This window comes from Pan paniscus, chromosome 2, assembly GCF_029289425.2.
Source record: "Pan paniscus chromosome 2, NHGRI_mPanPan1-v2.0_pri, whole genome shotgun sequence".
Taxonomy (NCBI): Eukaryota; Metazoa; Chordata; class Mammalia; order Primates; family Hominidae; genus Pan; species Pan paniscus.
This window is the reverse complement of record NC_085926.1, coordinates 98,656,762-98,668,787: the sequence shown is the minus strand read 5'-3', so window position 1 is coordinate 98,668,787 and position 12,026 is coordinate 98,656,762. Positions and strand designations below refer to the sequence as shown.

Here is a 12,026-nt window from a genome sequence, read left to right as displayed (position 1 = left end):
GCTAATAACTTATTTTGGAAAAAAAGCAGAATTATCAGTCTTTCTTGATGCCATACCTATAGCCTATGACCTTACTGGTAAAAAGGTTTGGTAGGAAAATCCGAGCTCTACTTTTTAATAGAAATGATTAAATTTAATAAAAATCATAACTTCAAAAGCTCACTTTATTTCATGCTGTTCTTAAATAGAATTTATTAAATTTAATAGAAATTATTAAATTTAATAAAAATTATATAACTTAAAAAGCTCATTTTATTTCATGCTATTCTTAAAATAATACAAAAATACCTTACTCTATACATGTTTAAAGATATAACATGACTGATAGGTCTGTTATCCCTCTTGCATAATTTTGTCTTGAAAAAAAACAGCTAACTAAAATAGCTGATCTTAAAAGAAATCGTTAAAAAAATATATGCAGGGCCAGGCATGGTGGCTCACACCTGTAATCCCACCACTTTGGGAGGCCAAGGAGGGAGAACTGCTTGAGCCCAGGAGTTCAAGAAAAACCTGAGCAATACAGTGAGACTTCATCTCTACAAAAACCTTAAAAAATTAGCCAAGTGTGGCAGCACATGCCTGCAGTCCCAGCTACTCAGGAGGCTGGGGTGGGAGGATTGCTTGATCCCAGGAGGGGAAGTCCAGTTGGCTGAGATCACTCCACTACACTCCAGCCTGGATGACAGAGGGAGACCTTGTCTCAAAAAATTTTTAAAAATAAATATAAATTTAAAAATATATGCAGAACTTATCTACATCATGACTGTCCTTCAAAGCAGTTACTTCCAGAAACAGTATATAAGCCACAAAATGCCAGAGATTACTTGGTAATCTCTGGTTGTGATTTTTTAATGAAAGCAACATTACTTCACTTATTATTCATTTTGTCCAAATGATTTTCAGTTGACTGAAAAAAATGAAATCCTTCATTCAGCAACAAACACTGTCACCACTCAGGTTATTTTTAAAAAGAAAAGAAAGTGACACAAGGCTCTGATTGCAAACCCCAAGACAGGCGTTCAAAAATTAAACTAAAATGCTTTGCGCATTGCCAGTATACATACATACAAACTCCTGAAGCACCTAATTAGAAAAGGACATCTACGTGAAAATAAAAGTTCAGGGCGATTCTTTGTTAAACATGTTTCAAAATCAAACCACCAATTATAAGCTTTTAGAAGAAAACTCACAGTAATTCACATACTCCCTGCATAGCTATGAAGTTCAATACAATCTCCTACCTACATCAATTATTGGTTTTCACTTGGTATTACTGTTTTTTCTCCAATATTTGATGAGAAAAACAGCTCCTAGCAGCCAGAAACTGGTCTGGTACAGTAAGACAGGCCTTAGTGTTGCTGGAAGCTGGCCTGGCACTCACAGGTAGGCTGTGGTGTTCTCCCGTTGAACATAAATATTTCAAAGAACACCAACATCATACAAGACTATAATCTGTGATAGATCAACAGTCCATAACCATGTCAAAACTCCAGACAAAAACAAGAACACTGACCACACCAGAAAAATGACCAAACAACCTTTTATCCTGGCTAATATGAGTAACTGCTACTACTTTACCAACTGCAGCTTTAGCCTCAATTCATTCCTCTCACCTTCCAGATAAGATTTAGTAAGATTCATTCCTCTCACCTTCTAGATAAGATTTGATAAAATACCCAAACATAGAATCATCTCTACTTCCTGAGAGCATCCAATGCAGAGCAAAGCTCTACTTCCTTGAACCTTATCCCAAATCAGGTAACACAAACCCAAGCCCAAAAAAAAAAATACTTTTCTAACATACTTGTAAGACATCCTATTGTTCTCCGTGGTATTCATTCTCCCTTGCTGCAGTAAGTCAGTAAACCCAACTTCATTCAACTACAGGTGTGTTCCTGGTGGTCTTTGGAGCACACTGATACATCTTACCAGAACTTTTAAGAACCTTGCATTTACATTCCTAGTATGGCCTATAATCTGTTATTATCTACTCAGTGGGTTTAAGAGCACTAAGCTCCAAATTATACTCAATTAAAAGTTTAAATTAGCTAAGTTTAAATTAATTAAGTTAATATTAGGCGTCAGCTTGATTAGATTGAGGAATGCCTAGATGACTGGTAAAGTACTGTTTCTGGGTGTGTCTGTGAGGGTGTTGCCAGAGGAGACTGACACTTGAGTCAATGAACCAGAAGAGGAAGACCCATCTTCAGTGTTGGTGGGCACCACCCGATCAGCTGCCAGTGCAGCTATGACAAAACAGGCAGAAGAAGGTAGGATAAGTTTGCTTGCTGGGTCTTTAGCTCGCTCTCCCTCCTATGCCAGATGCTTGCTTCCACTCCTCCTGCCCTTGGACAACAGACTCCAGGTTTTTTGGCCTTTGGACTCCAGGGCTTGTACCAGTAGCTTCCCAGGGGACTCTCAGGCCTTTGGCAACAGACAAAGGCTGCACTATCAGCTTCCCTGGTTTTCAGGCTTTTGGACTTGGACTGAGCCACTGAGCCACTATCAGCATCAGCTTCTCTCTTTCCCCAGCTTGCAGATGGCCTATCACGGGACTTCGCCTTGTAATCACCTTGCAATTCTCCCTAAAAAACTCCCATGTATCTTATTGGTTCCATCCCTCTGGAGAACCCTAGCACACATAATAATGTATCTTCATTAGTGTGAATATAATCATAAGACTTTAATGAACCATTTCAAGCACACAACAAGATAAACTTACTAAACACCCATCTTTGTTAAAGCTTAATATGTATTTATATTTTTTTTGAGACAGAGTCTTGCTCTGTCACCCAGACTGTAATGCAGTGGCCTGATCTTGGCTCACTGCAACCTCTGCCTCCCAGGTTCAGCAATTCTCATGTCTCAGCCTCCCAAGTGGCTGGGATTACAGGCACGCACCACTACACCCAGCTAATTTTTTTTTTTTTTTTTTTTTGTATTTTTGGTAGAGACGGAGTTTCGCCATGTTGGCCAGGCTGGTCTCGAACTCCTGACCTCGTGATCTGCCCACCTCGGCCTCCCAAAGTGCTGGGATTACAGGTGTGAGCCACCGCACCTGGGCAAACCTTAGTATTTTTTTCATCTTTGCTCCTAACCACTAAGAAATGAAACAGCATAGACATAATTAAATCTCCCAGAGTACCTTTCCTCAAAACCCATTCCCCTACTTGATTTTAAAAAATTTTATGTTTCATCCAAAACAATCTTGCCATGTTAGATTTATCCCAAGTATCTTTTGTTGTATATAATTATAATAGGTATTTTAGTTACATTTATAATCCTTTTATATTAGGCATACAGCAGTTGTTCTACATAATAAATGCCCCCATATGAGGTAAAAGAATTCCCTTTTGGCCAGGCGTGGTGGCTCACATCTGTAATACCTGCACTTTGGGAGGCCGAGGCAGACAGATCACAAGGTCAGGAGATCGAGACCATCCTGGCTAACACGGTGAAACCCCGTCTCTACTAAAAATACAAAAACAAATTAGCCGGGCGTGGTGGCAGGTGCCTGTAGTCCCAGCTACTTGGGAAGCTGAGATGGGAGAATGGGGTGAGCCCCGGAGGCGGAGCTTGCAGTGAGCTGAGATCGCACCACTGCACTCCAGCCTGGGCAACAGTGAGAGACTCTGCCTCACAAAAAAGAATTCCCTTTTATTCATAGTTTGCTATGACTTTTCAACATGATTGAGATATGAATGGCTTTTCTTTATCTAGAGATGATCTAGTTTTTCTCCTTTAATCTGTTTTATGGAAAATAGTATGTGATTTTCTAATTTAAAGCAATCTTAGACTCCTTGGGTGAGCAATTTTGACAATGGTGTGTTTAAATATTCACTGATGAGTTTGATTTGTAAATATTACTTAATATTTTCTATCTATGTTCATACGTGACACTGGTTTGCATTTTCCTTGGCTGGTTTTCATGTTAATGTTATATTAACCCCACAAAATGAATTAGTGTATATTCCCTCTTTGCCTATGCTCTTGAATAGTTTGTATAATTTAGAATCACCTGTTCCTTAGGTATTTGGTAAAATAGTTGGCCCAATTTCTTTAATGTTAATTGGGGCAATCAATTTTTCTACTTCTTGAAATAGTACATTAAATTTACCTAGGATACTGTCCATGTCACCTGAGTTTTCAAATTTAAATAAAGGAATTCATGGTATATATAAAATTTTAAAGTTTCTACTATAAACTTTTCATTTCTAACATTGCTTATTTGTGCCTTGTTTCTCCTTAACTAATCCTCATAAAGATTTGCCAACTGCATCTTTTCAAAATTGTTGATCCTAACAATTCCAATTTCTAGTTCACGTCTGCTCTTATTATTTCCTTCCAAGTTATTTGAGGTTTGTCCTTTTGTAACTGTTTGAATACCTTGCTCAAAAATTTCCAATCCAGTTTACTAATATAAAGTATTTAAGGCTGTAAGTACTACTCTAAGTACAGCTTTAGCATTCTCTAAAAACTTGGTTACATAGAAGTCATTATCTACTTATTTATAATTCCCATTATTATTTCTTCTTTGACTTATTTAAAACCATATTTTGTCTCCAAAAGTAGGGAAATTTGGGTTACATATTCTGTCCAATGGTCTCTAAAGAAGCCAGAGAATATGACCTTTAAGATATCTAATTATCTGTTACATTTTGGGATTTTCTGGAAGACTTGATTTACAGTCAACTTCTATAATGCACTATGAGTACTCGGAAAAAAAAAAAAAAAAAACTGTATTTCTCCCTAACTGCTAGATGTACAAGACCAACGCTGTTTGAGCCTGCTTGATTTATCGGCTGTCCCATAATTGTAAATGTATTGATTTCTCTTTGTTCTGTCAATTTTTCTTAGGGGAAAACATCTAAAGCTAACATGCATAAGTGTTCAGATTGCTATATAGTCCTAGTGAATTATTCTTTTTATCATCATAAAGTGACTATTACTACTCAAGTTTTTATATAAGTCTATTCTGTTAATAACCAGCTTTCTTTGCATTTGTCTAGTCTCTTTTTCTAGCCCTTTACTTTCAAGCTTTGCATAATAATCTTTTATGTCTCTTGGAAGTAGCATGGAACTGGATTTTTTTAAAAATTCCATTAAGAGATTATTTTAACCGATATATGTAGTCAATTTCTGTGTACTGTGATTAGTATTCTGTTCTATCTATTGAGCTTTCTACCTCTTTTATTCTGCCACCACTTTCTACTGAACTGAACAGGTACCCTTGTTTTCTTTTTTTCTCCTTTCCTGACAATGTCTAATTTTTCAATTATAACTCTTACATGTACACCATGCATACTTCTGCATATGTAGTATGCAATTTAAAAAATCTAAAGGTAATTACAATGTTCCTCCCAAATAAGTCCTTAAAATATTTTTATTCCTATCATCCCTTCCTTTCTTACATATTATTGCCCAGTATTTTTGTCCCAAATTGTTTTTATTCCCTAAGACTATTAATTTTGTAACAATCAATGCTCATTAAAACGTACACATAAATTTCATTGGTGCTTCCCAATCCCCTGACAGCCCAAGGTTTAAGAGTTAAGCTTCCTTGACTTTTTCTGTATCAATGGAAAAGCTTTTCTAAAATAGTTTTTGAAAGCATAGCCTGTTGAGGGCCTGGGACCAAGCAACAGTTTATCTGCTCACATTGCTTCTTGCATCTTTCACCACCTTCTGGACTAAATTTCCTTCTTGATGAAGACCACTGTAAAAAATTATTTTAACAAGGGTCCACGAGTGGTAAATTCTCAGTCTTTCAAAGTATTTTTACTTCTCCTCATTCGTGAAATTTAGTGGAGTATAGGATGCTACTTTTCTAGTTATTTTTCTTTACTGTTTGCAACTGTGATAATACTGTCTTTTAGCCTCTATTATTACTATGAAGAAGTCTACTAACAGTCTAATTGTTTCATATGTGATCAGTCTTATTCTCTCTGGCTACTTTTAAGGTAATCTCTCTGTCTTAAGACATTTTCCAGTTTCATGACAATATGTCCAATGGGGATTTACTTTTACTTATCCCTGCTCAAGGCTCCCCGTGCCTTCTGAATCTGAGGGTCTATAGCTTTTATATAACTGAAAATTTCTTTAGTCATTACCTCAATGTATTTCCACTCTCCCATTCTCTCCTTCTTGAAACTCTGAATAGAAATATTCTGGATGTTCTCATTTTCAACTTCTCTTTTGCCTGTGTTTTTGTGCTTTACTCTGTAATTTCTTTGGATTTCCTTTTCAGTTCACTAATTCTCTTTTTAGCTATGACTAATGTGTTTAACCTATCCACTTAGTATTTAATTTCAATGATTCTATTTCTCATTTCCAAGTTACTTTAAGTTCTTTATAAAATCTGTTTATTGTTTTTCCATAATACAATAGCATCTTGCTCTTACGTTCTCGTTTTGTTTTGTTTTTTCTGAGATGGAGTCTCACTCTGTCACCCAGGCTGGAGTGCAGTGGCGCGATCTCGACTCACTGCAACCTCCACCTCCCAGGTTCAAGCAATTCTCCTGCCTCAGCCTCTCAAGTAGCTGGGACTACAGGCACGCACCACTACAGCTGGCTAATTTTTTGTATTTCAGTAGAGACAGGGTTTTACCGTGTTGCTCAGGCTGGTCGCGAACTCCTGCACTCAGGCAATCCGCCCGCCTTGGCCTCCCAAAGTGCTGGAATTACAGGAGTGAGCCACCACGGCTGGCTGCTTTTATATTCTTATTCCTTCTTCTATGTCTTAAATAACTTTTAATTTTGTAGACTATCACATATCTTAACTGAAGTTGTTGAAAATCTAATCCTGCTATTAGTTGTGTCCAGTGGTTCTTGCTTACATGACAGCTTCATGTGTCTTACGGTTTTGTCTGTGAGAAACCTATGTGACCTGGATTGAGAATATACCCCTCAAGAGAGATTTTGGCCTTTCTTCTGAGATTTTTCTAAAATGGTAACATCTGGGCTTGGGAGTTACCAAACTACATGGATAGTTTAAATTTAAACCCAACTCACCTAAGGACCACAATTATGAATCCTGAAGGGAGACTTCCCAAGCCCCTGACGGCCCAAGGTGTAAGAGTTAAGCTTCCTTGACTTTCCCTGTATCAAGGTAGTCTTTTCTAAAATATTCTTTTTGAAAGCATGGCCTACTGAGGGACTAGGACCAAGGGCCTACACCATGTAGACACCAGATGGCAATTCCTTAAATTATGCAGGCTAAAATCTCTACTATCACCACCAAGAACACCCCAAGTTTCAGCTTTTGGCACATCAGGCCTTTAGTTCCCTCTACTTTTTTGTTCCCTGGATATTTCCCTTACTTTCCTGGGCAAGCTGAGTTACAGAATTCAAAAAACACATTTGTAAGTTTATCTAGCAGATCCTGTTTAAAGTAAGGGTCTTCAGATTATCTAATCTGCTTTATGCCTAGTCAATAGTTAAGTATTTTACATTCAATACTGTAAAAAGATACCTTTATTTTAAATAATTTTAAACAGTTTTTGTTATTAACATTTAAATTCTGATTATTCATATTCATCCTTCCTAGATGGAGATGAAATAGATACAAATTAAATCAATAGACCATGATCATATTTCATACTGAACTCTAAGTTTCATGCAACAAAATTAAAAAAAATAAAATGCTAAACAAAACAACAAAACAGCCGGAAAAAGTGTACACATTTTATTTTTCACATAATCACACTACCATTTAACTCTGTAATCTTTTCTATCTTGTCCCTTAAGAGTTCTGCCTTGCATATCTATTAAGATCTAAAAGAAAAAATCTAAAAGATTAAAATTAGTCTTCTATTGGTTTTTATCAGAACTATTTTTAATCTTTAAGTACCCCTTGGGAAATACTGTCTAAAGCAAGGGTCCCCAACCCAGTGCTGCTCTGTGGCCTGTTAGGAACCAAACCGGGCTGGGCAGCACAGCAGGAGGTTAAGTGGTGGGCTCCGCCTCCTGTCAGTTCAGCAGTGGCATTAGATTCACATAGGAGTGTGAACCCTATTGTGAACTGCACATGCGAAGTGGAAGAGTTTCATCCCCAAACCTTCTCCTGCCCCCTTCCATAGAAGAACTGTCTTACACGAAACCAGTTTCCAGTGCAAAAAGGTTGGCGACTACTGGTTTCAAGTATCAGACTTACATGTTAAGCCCTGATAATAAGTAACAACATACTGTAATGTGAAGGAAGATAATTACAATTTAAAAATTCTAATACAGCTAAATTAAAACTATAATACTGCACCAGGGATACCTAAGTTATACCTGATTTCAAAAAAAACATACTTAACACTCTGTTCTTACTGAATTAAACTTCTATCATTTTCTTAAAAACATACACAGCCATAAGCTTCAAGTAATCTAAAACAACTACCTGAACACAAATAAATGTAATAATATTTGAATAAGTTATTGCTTACCTGAGTCTTTAAAAGGAAAAAAGCCAAACATCTTTAAAATACAATGAATAAAATAGTAAATTCATTAGAAAGTTTACTACTCACCAAATAATGTCAGTTTCAGTATCCTACTACACTGAATTGCAAAGGAAAGGTCAGAACTATCAAAAATTGTTATAAGATCTCCATCTGGAATTAAAAAAAAAAAAAGGTTGTTTTTTTTTTTAATTTTTTAAATTTTCAAATTTGTATAAGCAGTAAACTAGTAAAAATTAAAAATCCAAAATGTAGATTGTAGAACATAGTTGGGCTCTCCCATAGAAACCTTAAACTTTAAAGGTTTGTCTAGCAAAAATGCATTTGTTCAAAAATATACTAAATCAATTTTGCTTATTACTCTTATGGCAAGGTATTTACACATATCCACATGAAAAAATACAGCTAAAGTGAATCCATTAAGTGCCTTAATATTTATTAGTCACTAGGAAGAGATTCATAGAGAGCAATATCATAAATTGTTGGTTTAGACTGAAATCTTTTCATTCCAAAAAATTTACATCTTTTACCAAGAAATAAAAAAGTTTCCCAAAGTTCAAATCTTAATCATAGGTAGAGTAAAACACTACTGTTGCAAAACTGCTTTAATGAATGGATAGACAGTAAATTCTTTCAGGTCACTGACCATTTTGATATTAAGATGAAAACAATCAACTCTCCCCAGAAAAATATTTATATATTCAAAACAGTGTGTATTTATGACCGTGAAATCCCCCAGATCTCAGGGATAAAGAATGCTATAATTGGCATACCAACTGTGTGTCTCAAAAGCTTTCAAAGGGCTAAGGGAAAAATACATTCTCTAAAGAAAGCAAGAACAGAAAAGCAGGCAGAGACAAGGAGTTCATCAGGGACCTCTGCAGGGCGTCTTCACAAACAGTTGGGTGGGGAGGAGTTCTGTCCTGGGGAGGCCACAAGACTACTTCTGGGATGCTCTGCTGCACCTACTTTAACACTAATTAGGTGGATTTATTTTGGACAAAGATGACAAAACTGAGAATTTTATAACTGTTTTTAGCTCCTTATAGCCAGACTCACTTCCCATAACATACTTGTTTAATGTTCAACTTTCATAAACACATTTTTTAAAGAAAATAAAGTATGTATGTAAAAGAAGAAAACTTCCTGTTCTTTTTTTCTTTTCTGAATCCTACAACAGAAACAGAGTATCTCTGATGGCAGGAACTTTACCTAAGCCATCCCTCCACTCTACTAACAGAATCTAACGGACACAAATCAAAACAATCAAAAACTTTTTGGCCAAGTGCGGTGGCTCACACCTGTAATCCCAGCAGTTTGGGAGGCTGAGGTGGGCGGATCACCTGAGGTCAGGAGTTCGAGACCAGCCTGGCCAACATGGAGAAACTCCGTCTCTACTAAAAATACAAAAATCAGCCGAGTGTGGTGGTGTGTGCCTATAATTCCAGCTACTTGGGAGGCCGAGGCAGGAGAATCACTTGAACCTGGGAGGTGGAGGCTGCAGTGAGCCAAGATCACACCACTGTACTCCAGCCTGAACGACAAAGCAAGACTTTGTCTCAAAAAAAAAAAAAAAAAAAAAAAAAACAAAAAAACCATGAAATACAAAGTTGTAACTAAATGTGGAAGACAAACTACAACGAGGACACCTCAAACTAAGGGTCCATGAACTGTGACCAACGGACAAAATCCCTGTGTTGTTATAGGTCTGTGAATGAAAAATGGTTTTTACATTGTAAAAAAAAGATGAGACAGAGGCCTTATGTGACCCACAAAGCTACAATATTTATTCTCTCTGATCTATTAAAGAAAATGTTCGCTGACCTTTGCCCTAAACAGTAGTTAAGAGAAAGCCAATCAATGAGGTCGGTTTGAGATAAAGGCAAAGCATCTTCAAGTGGGAAAAAAGGCAGTTAAAGGCCAGGCACACTGGCTCATGCCTGTAATCTCAGTACTTTGGCAGGCCAAGGCAGGAGGAGCGCTTGAGCCCAGGAGTTCAGGACCAGCCTGGGCAACACAGTGAGACCCCCATTTTGATAAACATTAAGAAGAAGAAGCTGAGTGCAGTGGCACATGCCTGCAGTCCCAGCTACACGGGAGGCTGAGTTGCAAGGACTGCTTGAGCCCAGGAGTTCAAGGCTTCAATGAGCCATGATCACACCACTGCGCTCCAGCTTGGGAGACAGAGCAAGACCCTGTCTCAAGACAAAAAAATAAAAAATAAAAAAAAGACAGTTAAGGAAGTACTAGCCAGAGCAATTATGCAAGAGAAAAAAATAAAAGGTATCCAAATTGGAAAGGAAGCAGTCAAACTGTCCCTGTTTGCAGATGACATAATCTTATATAAACAAAAACCTAAAAACTCTACCAAAACCCTTAGAACCAATAAATGAATTCAATAAAGCTGCCAGAAACAAAATAAGTACACAAAAATAAGTAGTGTTTCTATACACATACAATAAAAAATGCAATCCCATTAACCACAGCTACAAAAATTTTTTTAAATATCTAGGAAGCAGTTTAACCAAGAAGATGAAAAACCTCTACAAAAAAAAAAAAAAACACTGATGAAAGAAACCAAAGAGCATACATATGTAATGACATCCCATTGATGTCATTACAAATGACATCATTTGTATATAAGAACAAATATTGTTAAAATGACAAAATTACTCAAAGCAATTTACAGATTCAATTCAATCCCTATCAAACTACCAATAAAATTATTCATAAAAATTTAAAAACAAACCATAAAATTTGTACAGAACTACATACAACCCCAGACAGTCAAAGCAATACTGAGCAAAGAACAAAGCTGAAGGCGTCACACTTACTGACCTCAAAATATACTACAAAGCTGTAATAAGCATGGACTGGCACAAAAACGGACCCACAGACCAACAGAACTGACATAAAAACAGACCCATTGACCAAGAGAACAAACACATAGATCAATAGAACAAAAGAATATAATCCATGTTATCTATAGCCAACTGACTTTTGACAAGACCACTCATTAGGAAAAGGATAACCTCTTTAATAGGTCGGGAAAAGATTTCATGAATAAGACCTCAAAAGCGCAGTTAATAAAAGCAAAAATAAATATGATTATCTCAAACTGGAAAACTTTTCTGCACAGCAAAGGAAACAATCAAGAGTGAAAAGAGAACTTACAGAATGGGAGGAAATACAACTACTCATCTGGCAGAGGATGAAATATTCAGAATATACAAGGAACTCAAACATCTCAACAGCTAAAAAACAAACAATCCAATTTTAAAATCAGCAAATGATCTGAACAGACATTTCTCAAAAAAAGACATAGAAATGGTCAATAAATATATGAAAAAATGCTCAAAATCACAAATCATCAGGGAAATGCACACATATCAGAAAAATGAAGACCACCACAAGGTTCACCCCAGTTAGGATGGTTATTATCAAAAAGATAAATAACAAATGCTGGCAAGAATGAAGAGAAAAGGGAACTCTTACACATTATTGGTAGGAATGTCAACAGTACAGCCACTAGGGAGAACAGTATGAAGGTTCCTCAAAAAACTATAAATCGAACTAACACAC

General features: G+C 36.6%; 1 protein-coding gene across 6 annotated transcripts in view; it reads right to left on the bottom strand.

Moving 5' to 3' along the window:
- Positions 1-12,026, bottom strand: part of TFG (trafficking from ER to golgi regulator) — a 44,137-nt gene that overhangs the window by 20,451 nt on the left and 11,660 nt on the right. For all 6 annotated transcript variants that reach the window (XM_003821918.3, XM_055110212.1, XM_003821917.5 and 3 more), the window contains exon 3: positions 8,514-8,597. In XM_003821918.3, coding sequence (XP_003821966.1) covers positions 8,514-8,597 — 84 coding nt within the window. The remainder of the gene's footprint in view (positions 1-8,513; positions 8,598-12,026) is intronic.